This window comes from Eucalyptus grandis, chromosome 5 (genome assembly GCF_016545825.1).
Source record: "Eucalyptus grandis isolate ANBG69807.140 chromosome 5, ASM1654582v1, whole genome shotgun sequence".
NCBI classification, from domain to species: domain Eukaryota; kingdom Viridiplantae; phylum Streptophyta; class Magnoliopsida; order Myrtales; family Myrtaceae; genus Eucalyptus; species Eucalyptus grandis.
In genome coordinates this window covers 21,471,195-21,493,597 of record NC_052616.1, presented here as the reverse complement: position 1 = coordinate 21,493,597, position 22,403 = coordinate 21,471,195, and the positions used below count along the sequence as shown (strand labels likewise).

Genomic DNA, 22,403 nt, shown 5'->3' with positions numbered 1-22,403 from the left:
TGGATGGCTCAAATTGTAGGTTTTGTACATAACAGCAGCATGAAATTTGTTCCGCTATTGAATATTCTTATTGCATATATCTCGCTTCAAGTACTTTTTTAGGCCTAGTGTTTACACTTCCTTGAGGAGCAAGTTGTGGTTCAAATCTTCTCCAACTGATAACGAACAAAATTTCTTCTATTAAGTCAAAGCTTCCTATATTTGATAATGATAACTCTGGAGCGCACACATGTTTAGTAAAAGGTTCCTGGATTGCATTGCAATTAGGAATGCATTGCGATTTGTAGTACAGGGTCTCGTTACATCTAATTTGCAAGTGCACTCCTCTCTTAATCTAGACACAGTATCATTCTTCGACCTTTAGAAACTTTTGAGAAGGAGATCTCTTTCGGTTAACCATAAAGTACGCCATTTACAAAGATCACTTGCCAAGGGCCAATAAGAAGAGCTTCACATTGCACAGTGAAGTAATGGCCCACTTCACAGCCGTTTATGCATTTCTCTAGTCTGCCGGAGGAATTGAGAAGGACATCCTTTCGCCGGTCGGTAATTGAACCATAACCGATTCCTTCATCATTATTAAAACAACAGGAAGGTAGTTTCAAGCCAACACCAGCAAGAGTCAAGCTAGAATATACCATCTATTCTATCAGTAGTGATGCTTACTCAGTTTGCGAGAGGTGCCTGTGCCATCTCGACAATTTGTGGACTCCTGGCTTGCTGTCATGATTTAGCTCTGGAACTTGGAATAATAAGGAGAATTTATTGTCAAAAAGGAGCTAAAACAGGACCTGCACGCCATGCACAATTATGCATCGACTGTGAAAATGTAGTTTCTAGGTGAAGATCACTCCACTTCTGTTTATGCACGTATTTGTCCGTTTACTACTGATAAAAAAAACTATCATTATACCCTTGGCTTCTTCAATTTAACCCCAACCTACTGCAGTTGGGGGCTGATTATTTAACTGACCGAGCCACCTATCCTCTTAAAATCTGGAATTCAGTGCAATCTAATTGCTGTATGAAGTGAATCATTATGTAATAGCATAGACTTGTTTTGAACTTGTAAATTCTACCTTTAAGCACCACCTATAGTGAGCGGACCATGACGATAGACATTATTGTGTGATGATTGAGCATATATCCTAATGTCCCCCACGTTTATTGCAATGACATACCTGGGACACAGCATGCCATCCAGCGTTCTCAGCAAAACCACTGTGGAAGAATTACCACCATGATTTCATTGGCAGCCACAGGCTATGGATTCTCATATTAAGCAACCAATCCGGTTCTATACTGCGGATTTTTTTTTTTCTTTTTTGGTATCCTGTAATTTGAAGGTAAACTAGAAAAGAGATCGCGTGTGAAGCTAAAGATCATACTTTGATCAAAGCATTATTACAAAAGAATATAGGTCGTGTTCAGTCCCATTACAGTGACGACTTGGTAAAGAGGAATGACAAAGCACTTTTCAAAACGTCTGTTACCAGCAATAGAAAGAGTGAAAAGACGATCAAAACGAACAGATAAAAAGGAACGCCATGAACAAACCGGCGCCAATGAGTTCAGAGACTAGAACTGATGCTGTCGTTTTCGAATTACCTCCTCTCCGACCTCTGCGGCAACCGACATTGAACGCAGCAGGAAGACCCGCCAACATAGGGTGGAAACTGAACAAAAAGGACATGATCAGATTCAATCTCCGCAACAGCGAAATCTCAGTGAAATAGTGCGCAGCAATCAATACGAACTCAAAATAATCCAACAATCAGATACACAAATCTAATACGAACTCAGTTTAAGAATTTCATGTCGAACATATGGCGTGCAATCGATCGTGTCAACGGAGGATTCAATATCTGATCTGCAGTAAGGGTTAGAGAATCGAAATCGGAAACTGCGGAAGAGCTTCAACAAACTGGATGTCAGCACGCCTTGGGATCCCCGTCTCGGAAACAGGGTGGTGCGAACGGCTTCGGAATGGCAAGAAACGGCGGCGAAAAGATGGCTGAAGGCGTGGGGAGGGGCGATGGGGGAAGTCCTCTGTAGTGATGGCACGGTGTTTAAATCGGCGAGGAAAAGCGACTCCAACTCCTTCGGTAACCGTCATCGAAAAAATCGCCATTGAACGAAAGATATGATCATTCCTCAAGTCGGTTACGGGGGAGTTTCAAAGCCTTGACTGAGATTAATGGGTGGACCTGGTGAAATTCAATTACGATGGGCTTGAAGGGAATGGGCTACGCACAGTGGGGTCAGATGATGAGTTTGTCTTGGGCTGTGCAATAATAAACCTAGGGCTTCGAAATGATTCTTGAACTTAGGCACAATGTACAATGTGATCCATGAACTTTAATTTGTTTAATATGTTTTTAAAATTTAGTCCAATGTTCAATGTGGTATATGGACTTTTGATGTGTTCAATTTAGTCCGTAGATTATGTAAAAATGTTTAATGTTGTCTTTGACCTCGAATTAATGAAAGACCAACAGTAAACATTTTTATATAGTTCAGAAACTAAATTAAATGTGTTAAAAGTTTAAGGAACTTTATATATTGGGATAAGTTCAGGGTTTACATTGAACGAATTAAAAAAATTATAGACTACAATTGACATTAAATCAAAGTTTAAGAACCATTTATGTCATTATCCTTTATGTTTATACTAAACCAAGCCAAATTCTTACTCAGAAATTGGACTCTCTCTCCCTCTCTCTCTGTTTTTTAATTCAACTGAAATTCAAGTGCTAACAAAGAGTACCGACGACCAAGAAGTCTAAAACTGAACCCTCGAATACACTCGTCCATTAATTGTGCATGCTACAAAGAGTGCGCACCTCAAGCAGCGGTAAAGCCATACCATTTGCTCTTCCCTCTAGAAATTAATATCTCGAATACCCTAAATTCCTTTCACTTATGTACACTTGCTGGATTTCCAACTTTCACTGACATTTGCATTCCCTAACTTTTATTGACATGATGATGCCATGATCTATTGTGTCATAATGTCGACATAATATTAAAAGGTTTTACAATTAACAATACACATTGTCTTCTTGTAAAAATTAGGATCGATGCAGTTTTTAGACATTTATAGAAGCACCCTATGCATCAATATAAGTGGCTCATTCTAGATGACTGGATCTACATATCTAAGTTTTTTTTTTTTTTTTTAAATCTTTGTTTTGCCATGCAGATTGGTAAGAATAATCAAAGGATACTTTGATTAAGTCGTTGTTTTTGGAACGCCCATCTTGTCGTATTTTGAACATATTTATAAAATGTGATAATTCAGTTGTAAATTACCATTTTCTACTTCTAATTCTTTACTCGTATTCCTTTCCGAATTCCTATTTTGATTGTCTCGTTCTTGCTAACTCTAATCAAATGACAGATCAAGGACTAAAGCATTATGCCTGATTCTTATGCACCAGCTGGCTAGCCGACGAGAGGTTTTTAGGTATTTTTGAAGCACATCATCACACAAAGTGTTGAATTCAAAGCATGGAGTATGATCAATTTGAAAGAAAGAGAACTCATAGGGCATCTCTAAGCTGGAGAAGGCAATGAAACAAATTCAATCTGTGAAGTGTGCACATGAGCTTGGGCCAAACCTGATTTTACCAAACCAATGAAGTAATGCTAATTGGAAGGGAAAAGTATCAAAAAAGTCCTAAATCTACATTACTGGTATCACTTTAGTCTTAAATATTTCAATTGAATCAATTTAGTTCTAAACCTTTTTCAAATTGATATCAATTTAGTCGATCACGCTAATTTTAATTGACTAGCGCTAATGTGGACGTTGACCGATGCCAATCGATCGACGGACACTAACATGACAATTTTTAATTTTTTTTTTTCGAGTTTTTAATTAATTTTTTCTTTTTCTTTTTCCTCTTCTTCCTCCTTGGCCTTCTTCTCCTTGTAGTGGCTAGCGAGGATGGTTCTTGCCTCGCCTTGCCTAAGGCCATGAGTAAGGCATCTTCCCTTTGCAATGCCATGGCAAGGCTAGCCTCACCCAAATCTTGGTGAAGCCGCCTTGCCCGCAACTCCCAGGGCTCACCCACATTTGGGTGAGGGCCATTGCCTTAATCAGGCGGCCTATGATGGCTTCGCATCAAGGAGGAAGAACAGGAAAAAGAAAAAGAAAAAGAAAGAGAAAGAATTTAATAAGAATTTAGAAAAATAAAAATATTTAAAAACTACCACATTAGCATTCGTTGGTGATTGGCATAGATGGGTGTCCATGTTAGCACCAACTAGCCAAAATTGGCCAAATAAACTAAATTGATATCAATATGAAAATATTTATGATTAAATTGGTCATATTGAAATATTTATGATTGAATTAGTATAATGTCATAGGTTTAGGACTTTTATAATACTTTTCCCCTAATTGGAAATCAATATACAATAACACTTCCTTCTTTTACTCTCTCAGCTAGTTTACTATCATCATTGTTCTTGCATTGCCTTTTGCAAATTCTAAAGGGTGGGAATAATCCTTGACCACAATATTTGCACCCCTCAAACGATCACCATTTCTCATTTCCTATCGGTGGTTCTTGAAAATTTTCACAGCATATTATGAAGTAGGGGTTCTATATTTCAAAGGTTATTACGGTTAGTTTGTATTTTATCCTAGACCTCAAAAGGTATGTAGTCTAAGGGATTTATTTGATTCGCTAATCTGTATTCCCCTGCAGCATATATTTCGTGCACGTAGGAAACTCGAGAAGGGAAAATACTAATCTGAATCCAATCCGGTGAACCAAACACCTAAGCACCACTGATTTTGAGGGACCAACACGTGGGTCACCATAAACTCACAAAATCAATGGTGATGATGCACCTCTGCAGTCAGCCTCCATCTCTTCTCTAGTCATCTCTTCGTCCGGCTGCAAAAATAAAAAAAAGTATAGATTTCACACCCTTGGCGCTTTTGTAGGGGTCTAGAGCACGTGTGTGAGGTACGCAAATCGAGGTGCAGGCACCGCAAGTGTCAAAATTTGGCACAATAAACATTTAAGTACCAAAAGTTCAAAAAGATACACTTAAGTATCAAAATCAAAGAATAATGAAACACTTAAGTGAGTGCCGGCGACAAGAAATTGCGGCAAAATGACTAAAGTGACATTTTCCAGCGACTTTTATTTTACTAACATGGCAATTTAAAAAAATAAAATCCACGTGGCAATTTTTAAAAAAAAATTATCCATATGAATTTTTTTAAAAAAAAAACTGTCCACATTAGTAAAGCTAATTTTTTTAATATATGTTAATTAAAAATAAAATTTTCTTTTTAAAAAAAAGGGCGGGCAGCAAATTCGGCCAAGGCCTCCATAACTCTCATTGTTGCCGCCCCACCATCGTTGGAAAGGGTCGACAACAAAGGTTGAGGGTGGTCAATCGGGGTTGCCGGCCCTTAGGAAGCCCTCGCCAAACTTACTACTCACCTTTTTCAATAATTGAGGTTTTAATTTATTTCTAATTAATATGAAATTAATAAATTTAAAGACAAAATGACGTCGTTTTGCATATTTACTGTCAAGTAAGCATTCCGGCGAGCCATGTAGACCACTTATATATTAAAATAAATTATATAAGAATTCTGGCCACTCTTGCTGGGCTTAGCACTGAAGTGTCTCAATATTAAAAAAAAAGTAAAAAAGTGACACATAAGTATATCCATTGGAATTTTTCATATTAAAGTGTTTACTTGTCCAAGTTTTGGCACTTCCAATATACTTTACCTTACGTAAACATATGTGGATGTACATAGGGGTGAGCGGTTCCCGGTTCCAGTTTTTTTTTTTTTTTTTTTTTTTTTTTTTTTTTTTCAGATTTTAACTATAATGAAGAAGGAAAGAGACAAACCAAAGCTTCTATGTCCATAAATTGCCAAAAATAGTTCCTTGGGAGCTAAAGCATCCAAAAAAACAAAAAGCACCTTGCTGTCCCTTTGACTAATGCCGCTCCATCAGCAAACTGAATTTTCATGCTCTTAGAATACCAAAGTTCGCAAGCCCAGACATTATCAAGCCTAGACCAAGTCCTGGGAAAATGTATGCATTATTGGCCTAGAACAGGAGAAAAAAATAAAATAAAAAAAACAGTGAAGTTAGTTGTCGAGATTTCATGTACTTGCATCTAGAGTTGAGTTGAGATATATGATTATGCTATTCGTTAAAGACCTGGCCAGGCACAAGAGTCATAGGTCCCAGAGTGCATAAACAAACAATTGGCATGGTGTATTCGATAATGGAGTGGTCTCTCGTTTCTGTTTGAAGTGCAGAGCCAATGGGGACTATATTACAAGCTGAAGGAACTTGTTGAACTCTTGCAGAACAGAAATGCATTAGGAAACCCAAGAGCTTGAAGTTGCAAAGCTTTTCAAACCTTTCCCTGGAGGAACTCAAGAGCTTGTTGTTGTGTAAATATACTGAGGCTTGCACATTCCTGAGATTAAAGCAACTTGTGAGACAGAAAAGCCATAACCTAGAGAAGATACACAAAATCAGAAACATGCAACCAGATACAATTTCATATCCTTCCGACATGATTGATAAGTAAACTGGATTAAGCTTATCCGCTTCCACAATGACTTCACTAAATTTACCCAGGACTACAAAGGTTTCATAATTCCATTTTCCAGAAAAATGATTATCATTGGCAATTAAACACGCCATGATAGCATGAGAAAATTAATGCTCCGGAAGATCATAAAACAAGATATTACATTGGCATAATCACAAGCATTAGAGAAAATCAGTCACTAAATATTCACTCTAATGCATACAGAATTGTCAGATGAAAAATGATTGATCCTAACAAGCATACAAATTTTCCTTGACCAAACACATACCTCAATTGATGGAAGAAGTAGGGCACTATATCTAGGGTCTCTGCCGATCATCTGGACAACCTCTTGATCACTTTCCATTCCCATTGCCTTCATGACTATCATAATTGGAATAAAATCAGAGACGTCCCTTTTAAGCATGTGAAAGAAACTAAAACATACGAAACCACCGTGGCAAATTGATTGAGTTGTAAGTACATCTTCCCTTTCTCCATCACCACTATTCATATAAGTTCTTTGGCGATAGAACAGGTGCTTGCGAATACAGAAGTTCTGCAGCTTTGCAGCACTAATAAACCTCAACAGGACATGTAGGGGTCATTTAGGGACAAAAAGTCTTAATGTGCATGTGGCCACCAATTTAAGCATAAATTGCCTGAAACAGAGAATAAGCAAGTAGCAAAGAAAAGGAGCCTTAACATGCGCATCACTACCAACTTTGCATAAGAGCTCAGAATTCTCGAGTGGGAAAAGAAAAACATGTGACCATTGAGGTTGAGAAGGAAGCAGACATGGCATGAAAACTATTAATGATGCTCAAGGAAAATGTACTTTGCGGCTAAAATTGGGCATAAGCAGTAAAACGTGAGTTTTTGAAGATGAATTTGACAGATGAGGATTACAGTTAGGAGTCAACTTCCCTCAGGTAAAGCCAGTTTTGTCTTTGCTCTTTGTTCTCTGAATCTTAATAAGCAGTTATTGTTGTTTACTTTAGTCTGCTAAATTGTGAGTTCAGCAAAAACCTACTCACTTGTGCGAATGAATCAGAAGTAAGAGTGAAGAGAGACTGCTCGGTCATAAAAGGCATACCTACCCAACAAGCCATATAAAACTCAAAATTCAATTGATTATAAAAGTTGGACTGAAGATCCATATGTTGACGTGAGACTCTTCAAAAATTTTGACAACAAGAATCCTAACAACAAAAGAGTGACATCCTCAACAGAACTGTTACTTACAATTCATCTCATTTCAGCTTAGATTTTGATGAGCTCTGCAATGGCTCTGCAATGGCTTTGCAATTGTTCGAGCAGGGGCAGGTCTCATGGCCTTCTTCACATCATATTTAATGGATGACAAGGCACAGATCAATGCAAGCAACATCGTAGGATAAACATGGACTGCCTTTGCAGGATCCACATTCACAGGCTTTCCCAAGATGCCCTCCTTGACAAGACCCCAGATTATTAGCAGCGTCCCAAACATGCTCATCCTCCCTGGTTTTAGCAGACCCACAAGTGCTCCTGCCACAGAGAAGAAGCTTCCAGCAAGAACCTGGAAGAGTCAACAGGTGGTGAAACAAACTATGTCAAGAACTCCAAATTAACAAGAAAAGCATGCAAGAAGTTCGGTTGTACGACATATTGGGCACTCTAAGAAACAACTGACACTTCAAGCATTCTATCGCGGGTAGAATTGGGACACTTATGAGGAGACAGACTGTAGTATTCACATCAAGCGAAATAACATGACTGAGAAAAAGTATCGATGCAATAACTGTTGCCTGTAAAGAGTAGACGCTGGAGTTTTCCCTTAATTGGGTCAAATTAATAAAGCAGCTGTTATCTAGAGAGCGCAAATCATTTACTTCATCATCTCGCACATGCACTGCAGTGTCGGGGGGCGAGCGGCATCGAGGCGGCTGGGCGAGCGGCAAGCCCTGTCGAGGCGGCTGGGTGAGCGGCGAGCGGTGTCGGGGGGGGCAGCTGGGCGAGCGGCGAGCGGCGTCGGGGCGGCTAGGCGAGCGAGCGGCCTCCACCGGGGGACGAGCGGCGTCCAGCGGCGGCGTCGACGGCGAGCGGCTGAGCGGCAAGGCGAGCAACATCCGGTGGCGTCGAGGGCAAGCAGCGTCGGCGACGGGCAGAGGAAGCGAACGCGAGAGAGTCAGTTCTGTGAAGTGTGAACGTGTGAAGTGATTTGGGGGTTTTTTCATTTGGGGCTTTCTTTTTGGAGCCCTAACCGGTTCTCGGTTCCGGTTCCCATTCCATTGGAACCGGAACCGGAATCGGAATCGGAACCGCAGAAAAAAGAAACCGGGAACCGAACCGGACCGTTTCCCCGGTTCTAAAGAGACCGGTTCCGGTTCCCTTTTCTGGGAACCGGAACAGGAACCGGTCTGCTCACCCTCGACGGATTTCCCCCTTTCTGCCGATTCCCCCTTCTCATTTCTTTCTCTCTCTCTCTTTCTTTTCTCCCATTTTTCCTCCTCACGTCACTTCCTGCCCCCAACTTTTTTCTTTTCTTTCTCTCTCCTCTTTCCCCCTCTCGGCCGATTCCTCTTCTTCTTCTTCTTCCTTCCTCTTGCTGCTGATGCTACTTCACCCACCACCACACCGCCGCCCCACGCCCTACTCACCACCACCTCTTGGCCACCGAACCACCACCACCCACCGCTCGTCCGACGAGCCGTTTCGCCGTTTCGCCGTTTCGCCCGACGAGCCGTCGCGCCGTCCGCGCCGCTCCTCGACGCCCGCTCGGCCCCCTCGACGCCCCCTCGACTCTCGCTCGGCCCTTCGATGCCCCCTCGACGCTCGCTCGGCCCCTCGACGCCCCCTCGACGCCGCTCGGCCCCTCGACGCCGCACGGCCCCCTCGACGCCCGCTCGACCCCCTCAACGCCGCCCGACATCCCTTGATACCGCTCGCCGCCCTCAACACCGAAGAAACTCGCCTCCTCCAACTTCAATCGCAGGTCTAATCTCTTGTTGTTTCTGCTCTTAACTGTTAGATCTAATTTAACATTTTAGCTGCTTTATTTGGTCGATTTCTGAGATGTGAGTGTCATGCTTGTGTGCCCTGATCCAAGTACATACATAGTGAGGGAAGGGAATTTGTGGGGGTTGTGTCACGTAGGTTCTTCTGTATCCTAAAATAAGACCAAGATGGCTGTTCTGGGGTCTTCATCTTGCTGTTCAGTGGATATTGTTGGGGCTGTTCTTGTTCTGGTTTTGAATGGGGCTGATCTATGCAATGGAGGGAAGACCAGCACTTTCGTCCGTGAAGTAGAGAAAACTGTGGATATGCCTTTAAATAGCGATGTTTTCCGAGTGCCTCCTGGCCATAATGCCCCTCAACAGGTCTCTACTGAGCTTGTCTTCTTGCTTTTCTTTCAGTATAGCACAAGCTTTTCCTTCTGTTCATTTGTGACTTGTGAAATGGTTGACATCTATGTGTAGACACACTAGGATGAGCTAGACTCCCATTAATTCGGTTTCGGATTCAATGTGAATTAATGTTAGAGGTCACTGTTGTTAATTTTGTTCTATTCGTTGTGGTTTTTGATTTGGTTTTGATTTTGGCGCGAGTCTTTAAGTACATGTTACCCAAGGAGATCATGTGGGAAAAGGAGTGATTGTGTCATGGGTGACTCTGGATGAACCTGGGTCCAGTGCAGTGCGTTACTGCATATGGTATAATTGTTTGCTACAACAGTGGATGTGCTTATGCTGATCTAGATTGTAAACGCTTTATCTTACATATAAGTGATGTATAGCAATTTTTATGCAAAACAGGTTCCAAGTGCAAAGGTGTCCCAAGAAGAGTCCATTTCTAGTTTAGATCAGATGGAGAGGTTTTTAGCAGCAGGCAGTATCGATGAGCTGAATGACTTGATCGAAAGAGATGGGCTCATCCTCGAGAAGATGGCTCTCAAAGGGGCCGGTTACACGCCGCTGCACGTCGCTTGTCTGGCCAGCCGTTTGGATTTAGTCCGAGTGCTCCTGAAGTGGAGGCCAAAGTTTGCGGAAAAAGTGAACGCGGATGGTTTCAGTCCGCTGCACATTGCAGCAGCTAAAGGTGATGTGGAGATCGCGAGGGAGCTCTTGGGAGTGTATCCACACCTGTGCTCGGTGAAGGGAGTGGAGCGGAGAATCCCTTTATATTATGCCATCGTACACGGTGAGCTTGATGTCATGAAGGAACTGCTCTTGGCTTCCCCTGAGTCCGTCCAAGAGACAACCGCCCAAGAGGAGACGGTTCTTCACCTCGCTGTGAAGTACAATCGGGTTGATGCTGTCCATGTGTTGGTGGAGCATATGAAGGATTATAACTGCGCGTCTGTCATCGATCAGAAGGACAATGAAGGCAACACTGCATTGCATCTTGCTGTCGCCGCCCAAAATTTCGAGGCAAGTCATGCTACTCCCTTTTTATCGCACTTTTCCTGGCGCAATATTTTGGTAAGGGTGTCAATTTGATATCGCTAAAATATGCAAAAGCCTTCGCTACGAAGGAATCTATTAAATCGGATCTGTTTTACTTTCCACGTGGCTTTTTAAATAATTTTTATTATTTTTTAAAATATAAATTTAAAAACTAAAAAATTAGATTTATTGATTTTATCTTATTTTCAAAAAAAAAGAAGAAAAGAAATTTTATTTAAAAAGAAAACAATTAAAGAAAAATGGCAGCCTCGTTGGAGGGGTCGGCAACCGTTGCTGGCCCTCTGGCAATGCTGTCATTTTTTTTTTTTTTTAACTGTTTTATTTTTTGAATAACTTTTCTTTTTTTTTTTTGTTGAAAATAAGATAAAATCAATAAATCTAATTTAAAAAATGAATAAAAAACCATTAAAAAGGTTATGTGGGAAGTAAAAATTAATTTTAAATGTCAAATTAGCATTTTTAACAGAAAAGGCTAATGGCGTCGATTTTATGATTTTAAATGAAAATTTTGACAAGTTTTAGGACTTATTTGTATTATTTGTAAGTTTTAGGACTCAAATGTATTTATATTAATTTCTAAAAATCAATGAGAATGAAAAAAAGAAGATGATAAATTGCAGGTGGTCAACTTCATGCTTCACCAGCCACATGTGGTCGTGGACGTGAATGCCTGTGACAAGAATGGTAGGACGCCTCTTGATCTCTCGCGAAGGGAAGTGATCAGAAGCATTCTAACAAGAGCGGGAGCCAGACATGGAACCTTGAACAGAAGAAGATATTCTGAGGGCGACATACGCGACACCCTGATCGTCGCCGCACTCATTGCGAGTATAACCTACCAAACTCTGCGATATCTTTTTTTCCAACAATGGGATGGTGAAGAATGGATATGAGAAAGAAACGTTCATTTTGAGTCTCATTTTGAGTCTCCTTTCTTTTTAATTGTATTTTTTTTTTTTTTTTGCAAAAATAGAAAATTAACTTCTCATTATCTTTTTTCCGACAATGGGATGGTGAGGAATGGATGTGAGAATGTCCCCTTTGTGTAGCTCTTTGGTTCTATAGTTATAATATTCTTACCTCTTACCCAAAAAAAAAAAGAATGGATGTGAGAAAGATATGTTCATTTTGAGTCTCCTTTTTTTTAGTTGTATTTTTTTTTTCACAAAAATAGGAAATTAACTTCTCATTTTTTTTGACAGATAAAAAGAAAATAATAGAAAAATTTTCAAATTGTATTTTTTGCTTCGAACCGCGAAAGATATACTCTGGAGTTTTCTATTTATCTGAACTAAAAGGAAATATAATAAAAAAGACAATAAAAAAAAAAAAAATGAAAGAATACAAAAAGAATAAGGTAATAAAATATGAAATATAGAATTCGGCCTCCACGATTTATAACAGAATTCAACAATACTTCCACAGAAGGCTTCCTCCCATCCCTTGGCAGGTACCTAGCGTACATCCTCTTCACAAGTGGCAACGCTTTCAGATTCCTGGTGTCGGTCCAAATAATCATTTGCCTCACCAGAGATCTCCCCATTAGGCTGCCCATGTTACTTTCCGTGACCGCAATGGTTCGAACTTACTATTGTTACACATATTACCTGCCGTTCAAGTCGCTGGGAAAAGAGTATGGCCTGAAAAACGTGGAATTGTTGTGCGTGCTGCCGCTAACAATGCCAATTCTTCTTCTACTGATACAGAGGCGGTTGGCGCTAGCTTTAAATTTTTACAAATCAATATGAAGATAACAAATCGAGCAGAATATCAATGGGTTGATCATTTCGAGATCTTTTCTGATTTGTCTTTTGTTCAATTTCCTTGTAGATAAATTTTTTATCTTTTTTATCTTTAACTTTCACATGGTAATATTTCTATATAAATATATATGTTGTACAACATATCAATAAATAAATAAAACGCTTCATCGACTCAATTTTTGAGTTTCTTCAACTCCATGCTTCGAATTCAACAATTCGTAATAACATATGTGATGATGTGCTTCAAAAATACCTAAAAACCTCTCTCGTCGGCTAGCTAGTTGGTGCATAAGAATCGGGCATAATGCTTAAGTCCTTGAGCATTAGTGTTAGCAAGAACGAGACAATCAAAACAAAGAACTCGGAAAGGAATAAGAGTAAAGAATTAGAAGTAAGAAATGGTAATTCACAACCGAATCATCACATTTGATAAATCTTCCAAAATACGACGGTATGGGTATTCCAAAATCAACAACTTAATAAAAGTATTCTTTGATTATTTTACCAGTCTGCATAGGAAAACAACAATCAAAGAAAAAATTAGATATGTGGATCCAATAATCTAGAATAAGCCACTTATATTGATGCATAGGGTACTTCTATAAATGTCTAAAAACTGCATTGATCCTAATTTTTATAAAACGTCAATGTGTATAGTTAATTGTCAAACCTTTTAATATTATGTCGACATTATGACACAATAGATTATGGCATCATCATGTCAATAAAAGTTAGGGATTGGAAATGTTAGTGAAAGTTGGAGATCCAACAAGCGTGCATAAGTCAAACTAAACAAAACTTTACTGCTTTGTATATGAGATCTCGAACTAAATTTTTGGATGTTAGTGTAATTATACTTAGCATGAAATAGGATGTAATCGTAAAATAAACACATGTTGTGGAGTTCACGATCATTTTCATTTGATAATGAAAGGAATTTAGGGTATTCGAGATATTTATGGCTTTACTATTGCTTGAGATATGCACTCTTTATAGCATACACAAAGACGAGTCTAGGGTTCGGTTTCAGACTTCTTCGTCGTCAGTAGTCCTTGTTAGCACTTGAATATCAGTTGACATATTAAGCATAAATTTTAGTAAAAAAATGTAAAAAAAAAAAAGGAGATTCCAATTTGTGAGTAAGAATTTGGCACGATTCCATATACAAATAAGGGATAATGACATAAATGATCCATGAATTTTGATCAAATGTGTGATGTGATTCCTAAAATTTTAATTTGTTCAATGCCATCCATGGATTTTTTTATATATGTTTAATCTAATCTTTGAATTGTATGAAAATGTTTATTGTTGTTTTTTCATTAATTCAAGTTTAAGGACACAATTAAACATTTTTACATAGTCTACGGACTAAATTGAACATACTTCAAAAGTCCATTAGACATTTCTGCAAACACACGGAGTGCACTGCGTTGAGGAGAAGTTACTGACCATTCTAAGGCCAGAACTCAGATCTAGACCTGTGACACCAAAGAAATCAACTCAGTTGGACATGGAACACTCAAGAACCGGAGAAACCAAGCCCGGGTTGTCCTTTAAACGGAACAAGGCGGAGCTGAAGGGGCTCGTGTGGGTGACCATTTAACGAGGAAGTCCCTACCTGGCTCAGAGACGACTAGTGGGCGAGTTCGAGGTGAACCGTGGCTCTGGCCAGCTCCAAGCCAAGATCCTTGGGAAAGAGCGACTCAAACTAAACAACCAAAGAGCACTCGCGAGATGCGGGCAACGACTTAACGGAGATACGACACCCAAAACGCCAAGAGCCCCTACCGAGATAGTGACAGTGGAAATAGAAGACCAGGTTCATTCCATACACGAAAACGGGATGAACCGTGATCTCACCTCCTTCGACCCCGTCAAGCCCCGAGATCATCGGAAGACCGCACTGACGACGACGATGATGACGACGACCAGCGATTCCTTTAAAGAGCAACCAACCAACGATTCCTTCTCCTCGAGGACGACGCCCCCGTCCTCTCTGCTGGTCGCCTCCCCGACCAAAATTCTCACTTGACAATTGCTGCCGCAGCTGCTGCAACTTTGTCTCTACTGTACAAGCATCCTTCCTCGCTCGTCTCCGCGAGCGTGAAGAAAAAATGGGGAAAGAAAGAAAAGGGGTAGTCGGGCGTGGAGAATCGAGGTCGCAGGACGTGGGTTAATCAGATGAACCCATCTTCAGACTTTAATGGGTTTGTAAATGAGTCTTAAATGGGTACTATTTAAGACCCATTTATTTTAGTTCTTTTATTTTTAAAACTCATCAGGGTGTCTTAAGAAATGAGGCCGGCCCATTAACGACCCATTTATGCTTAAATGGATCCATAAATGGGTTGCACAACCCATTTAACACCTCTACCTATGCCATGCAGATTTTGCCACTATTTAGCAAGCATAAGGTGGTGCATTTCCATAAGACAGATGCTTGTTTGGCAAACAATGGAATTTCACTAGATCTTCAGAGGCTCAAATGTCGTGTCAACTTTCAGGCTTTAAAATTTACTCCTCAGATCGAGGCTCTGGGGAACAAATTAGTCCACCTCCTTCGAGATAAGGGGCCTTTCATGGCTTTGCATCTGAGATACGAGATGGATATGTTGGCTTTCTCTGGATGCACCCAAGGTTGTACAGCAGAAGAAGTTAAAGAGCTCAAGCGAACGAGGTTTGTCTTGACATGTGCTTGCTTTATTGTTTGTCATTGGAATAATTTTCATTTAACTTAATCAGCTGATGTTGTGCTACTTATGCCTCAAGGAAAAATCACGAGCCTTTTGAAACCTCAAGGTGCAAATTATAGGTTCTTGAACGAAGGTGTAAAATCTAGTTTAACTAGAGATGCACATTGTATTTAAGGGAAAGTCAATGAAGTTTTTGTACATTTCTCTGTACTTACTTATCTGATATTTCGCTCTAGGAAGGGATATGTTTTTTAAGTCTTTAAGTTCATGTGACTTTACCCTGAGATGGAACTCTAATATATTCCATGGCCTATGCTACATTTTAGTCAAATCCTGTGGCTTTAGCTCTGAAGCTCTAGGTGTCGCATCTGGGCAAAAGTAAGCTTGATTGAATATGAGGAATGTGGCATTAGATGTATGTCATCCTTTTATTTCATCAATTTATCTGTTTTTCTTGTTTCTCATATGTAAAATGTGTGGCCACATGAATTGTGCTTTTCATTCAGGTATGCATTCCCCTGGTGGAGGGAGAAAGAGATTGTATATGAGGAAAGGAGATCACAAGGTCTGTGTCCTCTGACTCCGGAAGAGACATCGTTAGTTTTACAGGCACTAGGTTTTGACAAAGACACGCAGATTTACATTGCATCTGGAGAAATCTATGGCAGCGAACGGAGATTAGCCACATGGAGGGCTGCATTTCCATGGATTGTGAGTTAACATATTAATGTGCTGTTATATTTCTAATTCAGTGACCAACATCTTCTGATGCTAGCGGTGTTGAACTCTCTGAAGGTGAAAATCGTAATGGAGAATGTTAAAAAGTTCCATTTTCACCTTGAGGGCGTATGTAAAAATGATCCAAGAACGGTAGACAGTGTATATAAAAGGATGCTTTAGTGGCTGCTAATGCTTGGAGCGTGTATTAGAACATCTATTGATGCTTTGCAATTGGCACTGGGATGAGTCCATCTCCATGTAATCTGACACTTAGTTCTTCTATCTTTTTTCACAGATTTTACTTTTATGTCAGGTTAAAAAGGAGATGCCGCTGGATCCAAAGGAGTTGCAGCAGTTCCATAATCACTCGTCACAAATGGCGGCTCTAGATTTTATGGTATGGCGGCTCTAGATTTTATGGTATCAATAGCCAGCAATACTTTCATCCCCACATATGATGGAAATATGGCAAAACTTGTGGAAGGTCACCGCAGGTAAGCTGTCGACTTGATTGATGTTCTTCCATTATTTCCCTTGGAAGAACAAGACAAATAAATTAGACCTATCCAATTTTCTTTGAAAAGGCTGTGTGCAAACTGTGACATTTTTCTGCAGATATCTTGGATTTAAGAGAACTGTTCTCTTAGATCGTAAAAAGCTTGTGGTGTTACTGGATTTGTATCACACTTTCACAGAATGATTTTGAAGTTGCTGTACGTATGGCACATGAGAAGAAGATGGGACAGCCAAGTCATTGTAGAGTTATTGTCGATAAGCCCAAGGAGGAGGATTACTTCTATGCAAATCCTCCGGAGTGCCTTTGCGAGCAATGTGACTGTGATGATTTGCTAGGCCCGGGCAAGAGGAACTCCAGTGAAGTCTCTAATTGATTGACGGCGATGATCAACTAAATTATCATCTGAACATGTTCTGTACGATATGTTCACAGGCTTGGGATTCAAGTTGATCTCTACAAAAGTTGCAGTGCGCGGCATAGCTGCATTAGTTTTCCTTACATTAAGATATGAAGACACTCTTTGAGTTTGTTGTGCGAGCTGCTCTGCTTTCATCATCGTGAATGGTTTTTTGTTTGACCATGATAAGCAAATGCCCGAGAGCCTAACAAGCAGCAGCCAGCAAAGAATTCTTGTCTTCTTTCTAGGGCAACTACAAAGATAAATTCATCATTTTTTCTTGTCCATAGTTAACGATTGTAATCTGTTGAGAAGTCCCTGAAAGTGAGAGTGTACATATTGCCCTTTTTGTGATAACGCAAAATGAAAGCTTATTTGGTTCATGTCTATAAATTTGGTTGGTTAAGGATCCATTGAGATGATGACTTGAGAGACATCTGCAAGTTCATTTCAATTTTATTTCTTAACCTCATTAGTGAGGTTTTGAGTAAGATAGTAAACGAAGCCAAACCTAAATTTATATGGGGGTCGCAACATTCGGCAAAGCAACATTTCTTTGAGCTTCACTTTTTGACCGTTACATGGAAGTAAGAGAGCGCACCCTGTGATCACAAATTTGTAGGGACACAGTGATGCAACTTAATGTGCTCTTCAAAGAGATTTGGTCGATTTACGTACCGTACCAGTGATCGTTTCTTCTGGCAAAGCAATGCCACGAACCACGATACAAACAGAACTGCAGAAGTTTAGTTCTTTGCCTACTTAATGAAAATTGGCAAAACTAATACAAATCCCTCTAGTTTCTTTTGTTCCCTCAGAACTTCATCCAAATTGGAACTCACTCGCCAGAGTACGGTACACAAATTGTCGATCCATCTAAACTGAGTCTGTAATGTTTAAGACTCGATACAACAGATAAATACACTAATTTTGCTTACCATCCCTTGCATACTCTGGAAGTAGGAAAATGTTTCTACAGTTTGTTTTTTACTTTTAAAAACAACCTCAAGGCAACGGCAAGATTAAACTTGCGTACTGGCTCTATAAGGTGGGTATAGAATCCTTCTTAGGCTGGCAATAAGTTTCGCCTTCCTCGCCAACCAGACCAAGCTCCTTCAATCTCCTCTCATGGTAATACTCAAGCTTTATCCAATTGAGCTTCCTTCTCCTTGAGAATACCCTCAATTTACTGCAACACCCGCTTCTCACCTACTCTAACCCTCACGGCTATCTCAAGTTTGTAACCAAGGTTTCCTTCCTGAATTAGCTTCTCGTCCTGCAAGTCATTGCATTTGAATGGGGGAAAGCATAGAGCAATTAGGTGGGATTTGCTTCTACAGCTTTCAGGAGAAAACAAAATAATCTGATCTAAGAGTTGCCAAACTTTTTGCAGCAGAGACAAAAAGATGCATAGATATGTACAAATGTGATCATTGACAGAGGTTTTAGCGCTTCATTTTCTTAGACTTCCCTACTTTTAGTTTCACTGGGCTTAGATCGGGAAATGTGAACGCTCTGCAAATACTAGAACTGTTAAATGACTTGGCTAATTCCGACAATCTAAAACATTTTGCCACATTTGGCATTGAGACTAACAAACATGAGATTATCATACCCTTAGCTACCAAAAAAGTTTACTACCATGATTGATTTCAGGATAGAGACGACATGCTAAAGAACTCTCAGCTAGGCCATTTTAACCCCGTATGGTTCAGCGAAGCCCAACCAAACCAATTCCCCAGGAGAAACCATCCTTACAAAATTACCCAAGTGGAAATCAGAACGTTACATGTACCTGTTCAACTGTGGTGCGGTAGCCTGAAAGAGCTGATTCACAGGCATCTATGACCATCTTGCATACCAGCTCCTCGTTCACATGACTAACCGGTAATTCTAGAGTTTTCCAGATAGATTTCTTGTAGACAGGTTCCAGGAGGAATGCATCTGTTTCTTGAAGTGCCACAAGCCGCAGATATGGAAGAATTGCTGGTGGAAGGGGACGGTCCATAAAAATATCTAAGTATGCTGTCTCACCCAAATCATTGGCTGCTGCAATATCAAGCTTCTCCGGATGGAAGGGGTCCGACTCAGATATGTTGAATGTAAGTGTGTACGAGTCGCGATTGGTATTTGGTTCCACAAACCCATAATAAAAAGCCAAGTCAGCATTGCTCTTCTTTAATCCATACTGGATGAAAACCTGTCCCAGGATTCTGTTAGTCACAATGAATGGTCACAAATCACTGCCCTACCGGATGAGGCTTGTGCAATACCATTTCTGGGTAATCAAATGAAACTTTCTCGACCTCTGGGGATTTCTCGACAGGTAATCAATTTGTTAATTACTACAGTTCAATTAGATTAAGATTCATTTCTCTGTGACTGACAGGGAAAAAGATATGCGGTGTGTTGGAGTGATATCATATTCGTAATATGTCAAGTGGATCATCAATTACTGAATAAGTTCAACAGGCTTAAGAGGTTTACCTGCTCACCCTCTTTGACAGGCATTGTTGACTTCAAACAGAAAAGGAGGTCCCAAGAAAAAAGACCTGCTGGTCCATTAATCTCCTCTGCATTATCTTCTCTCGTTATGCTAGCGCTGTGGTTAATCTGATGCATGTAAATAATATGGAATTCATAAATTTTCTGGCAGGCTGTTTAAGCCCGAAAGAAATGCAGACAAGTTCATTATCGATTTAGAATAGGAAAGATCGATTGACTTACTAAATCCACAAGTGGAAGCATAACAAGTTGGCCCCTAAGGTGAGAGAATGCCCCTGATCTCAGCATGCTAAATGCCCAAAGAAACCCATCCAGCGTAATAGAAGATGGAAACAGCTGCTCATGCTGCAATATGATTTCTTCTTTTACTTTATGGTATTGACTCTCTACACGCTCTTTCATCTCCCTGGTCATCCGCAATGGTAAGGTTCCTGGATGATTCCGCGAAAAAGAAAAGGTTCATTCGTTGATATCCAGAGACAAGGCAATTAAACAAAGGCACATAGAGCAAGGGACGTCTGCGATGGAGAAACCACGCGGACCTTTTATCTCTGCAAGCTCTTCTTCTCACCTGCCCTGGAACCAGAAAACAGAAGCACACAACTAACCACTCCACAATCTTAGACTATCCAATAGAATTAATAACAAGTCTTAAATTTTTTATAGGATTCGCAAAGCAAACACGAAACCCACCAATACAATGTCGAGTCGGTTCGCTCCGGCAATATATCAATATAGAACCGCCGCGGCGAGTTGCCCCTCATCTTCTCCCTTTATCAAGAAGAGAGAGACAGCCACCCAGGGCTTCAAGTCGGTGCAGCGATAGCCAATCTCTGAAGCAGCAACGGTGTCCGGGTTGATCCACAACCTCCTGGGGACCTTCACGACAACTTCATCTTGAGCAATGTCTCACCGAGCGACGAGGCAGAGGCCTTCGGGAACGTAAGCCGGGCGAACCGGGCACGTCGAAGAGACCACGCCCTCCTCGGCGAGCCACTTCCAGAAGGTCCGGACGGAAGGTGACAATGGCGGATCGGACTCGAGGGGTCAACATGGAGCGAGGAACGAGTAGTTGTGGAAAAGAGAGGTCCTTTGAGGGTGGTCTTGAGGGTTTGAAATGGAATTGAGGAGGGAATGAAGGAGAGGGTGGAGAGACGGAAAAGAAGACAGTGGACATTTTTGTGTTGTGGATCGCGTGTCTGTCTTCTTGGATAAGGTCCAGAACCCCGAGCGCGCGCGCTTCTGCTTCTTCGTCTCCGTCTTCTGCTTCGTCGCCGTCGCCGGCGCCGTCGAGCTCGTCGTTTCGCCGGAAGAGAGGCACGACTTCGCGGAGGGGGAGAGAGAGAGCAGAGCGGACGTCGCGAGAGGGAGGCGGAGGAGCGTCGGCGTCGGGTGGGGGGGCGATGGAAGCAACCAGCGGAGGCGGAGGGGAGAGAGACAGAGAGGAGAGAGAGGAGAACGGGGAGAGAGACGGAGAGGACACGTGTCGTCCTCTGAGCGCCCTTCTTGTTTGCCAGGCTGGAACGTCTCACGTACCTAATATTTTCTCGCGCGGTGACACCCAGTTTGAAGCTCTTCCACAGTTTCCGATTTCGATTCTCTAAACATTACCGCAGATCAGATATCGAATCCTCTGTTGACACGATCGATTGCACACACCATATGTTCGACACGAAATTCTTGAACCGAGTTCACATTAGATTTGTGTTTCTGATTGTTGGATTATTTCGAGTGCGTATTGATTGCTCGGCACGATTTCACTGAGATTTCGCTGTTGCCAAGATTGAATCTGATCATATCCTTTTGTTTAGTTTCCACCCTATGTTGGTGCGTCTTCCTGCTGCGTTCGCAGAGGTTGGAGAGGAGGTAATTCCAAAATGACAGCATCAATTCTAATCTCTGAACTCATTGGTGCCGGTTTGTTCACGGCGTTCCTTTTTATCTGGTCGTTTTGATCATGCTGCGGCTGTGCGTATGAGTATTGAATGATTGGTAGTTGAGATGGTGGCGGACGGCCAAAGGAAGTTGACAACAACGTACGGCTTGAACATTGATCTTTCTTGCATTTATTTAGAATAGATGAATAAGTAAGTATGTTCGATTTTGTGAATAAGAAGGAAAAAAAGATATATGTGTGTATATAAATACACACAAAAATAGAGAGAAAGAGAGAATGGAAAATGGCCTTGTTATAATTAAAAATGTACTTAGTGTGCGCTTCTTGTGATTATAGTCCAAAAGGGGCTTGGTTACGACATAATAAAAAATGGGTTTAGTATGGTTATATATTTGCGATTCAGTTTGGTGAGGTTAGGATTAAAATGGACTGGTATAATAAGCCCATTTATGTCCCCGGCTCAGATTCGCGAGTTCCCAGTACAGTTTATGTTCGGACCAAGCTCAGTCCGTGTCCTCTTTCTTAAAAAATAGTAAATAATAATAAAGAATAGATTGTAAGAAGTAAAAAATGAATAAGAAATACAAAAAATGTAATGAAAATGGAAACTGATTGTGCAGACCTTTTCAAATGCAAGAGGAAAATAAATATAAAGCCCATGAACAATTTTCATTTTGCTTGGATATATAGTAAGTCCCCTCTCTATATTGCCCGCCCATGCACTTTGCCTGCAACTACGTCATTCGCTATTGGTTATTCGCCAATGTTGGCGTTGGCTATCTTTAGGATCACCTAAATCGACATCACTAAGATCTTGCTTGCATTCTATATTGGCAAATTCACCTCCTTTCTCAAAGTAGGCACTCATTTTTTTT

General features: G+C 40.7%; 4 protein-coding genes, 1 long non-coding RNA gene and 1 pseudogene across 11 annotated transcripts; 3 read left to right on the top strand and 3 right to left on the bottom strand.

Annotated features, from left to right (window-relative positions):
* Nucleotides 1–201: 201 nt before the first annotated feature.
* On the bottom strand, nt 202–1,354 carry LOC120293107. Of its 2 annotated transcripts, none has more exons than XR_005550774.1 (3): nt 1,182–1,354; nt 667–742; nt 202–568 (listed from the first exon to the last, which is right to left on the bottom strand). It is a non-coding gene; the product is annotated as an uncharacterized LOC120293107 (long non-coding RNA). The 2 variants fall into 2 exon arrangements; XR_005550773.1 differs by having other exon boundaries at nt 667–736.
* Nucleotides 1,355–5,897: 4,543 nt separating this feature from the next.
* On the bottom strand, nt 5,898–8,765 carry LOC104444058 (DNA-directed RNA polymerase III subunit 2). Of its 6 annotated transcripts, XR_005551029.1 has the most exons (6): nt 8,460–8,765; nt 7,831–8,146; nt 6,875–6,969; nt 6,409–6,468; nt 6,204–6,289; nt 5,902–6,089 (listed from the first exon to the last, which is right to left on the bottom strand). XR_005551029.1 is itself a non-coding variant. In XM_039312339.1 (5 exons), the coding sequence occupies exons 2-5, from the start codon at nt 7,835–7,837 to the stop codon at nt 6,006–6,008; spliced, it is 246 nt and encodes an 81-aa protein (XP_039168273.1). In that variant the 5' UTR covers nt 7,838–8,146; nt 8,460–8,765; the 3' UTR covers nt 5,898–6,005. The 6 variants fall into 6 exon arrangements, 2 of the variants coding, with proteins under 2 accessions (XP_039168273.1, XP_039168272.1); XR_005551027.1 differs by having other exon boundaries at nt 5,898–6,089; nt 6,204–6,468; nt 6,875–7,247; XM_039312339.1 differs by lacking the exon at nt 6,204–6,289 and having other exon boundaries at nt 5,898–6,089.
* Nucleotides 8,766–9,422: 657 nt separating this feature from the next.
* On the top strand, nt 9,423–12,136 carry LOC120293274 (ankyrin repeat-containing protein BDA1-like). The gene is made up of 3 exons (XM_039312334.1): nt 9,423–9,562; nt 10,383–10,997; nt 11,654–12,136. The coding sequence occupies exons 2-3, from the start codon at nt 10,434–10,436 to the stop codon at nt 11,924–11,926; spliced, it is 837 nt and encodes a 278-aa protein (XP_039168268.1). The 5' UTR covers nt 9,423–9,562; nt 10,383–10,433; the 3' UTR covers nt 11,927–12,136.
* Nucleotides 12,137–15,180: 3,044 nt separating this feature from the next.
* On the top strand, nt 15,181–16,212 carry LOC120293724 (rhamnogalacturonan I rhamnosyltransferase 1-like). Its single transcript, XM_039313450.1, has 2 exons — nt 15,181–15,476; nt 15,999–16,212. The coding sequence occupies exons 1-2, from the start codon at nt 15,181–15,183 to the stop codon at nt 16,210–16,212; spliced, it is 510 nt and encodes a 169-aa protein (XP_039169384.1).
* On the top strand, nt 16,103–17,256 carry LOC120293354 (annotated as a pseudogene).
* Nucleotides 17,257–18,300: 1,044 nt separating this feature from the next.
* Nucleotides 18,301–20,370, bottom strand: LOC120293321 (ribulose-1,5 bisphosphate carboxylase/oxygenase large subunit N-methyltransferase, chloroplastic-like). Its single transcript, XM_039312416.1, has 5 exons — nt 20,325–20,370; nt 19,854–20,062; nt 19,614–19,739; nt 18,922–19,326; nt 18,301–18,402 (listed from the first exon to the last, which is right to left on the bottom strand). Exons 2-5 carry the CDS (start codon nt 20,043–20,045, stop codon nt 18,313–18,315), a joined length of 813 nt encoding a protein of 270 aa, XP_039168350.1. The 5' UTR covers nt 20,046–20,062; nt 20,325–20,370; the 3' UTR covers nt 18,301–18,312.
* Between the last annotated feature and the right edge of the window lie 2,033 nt (nt 20,371–22,403).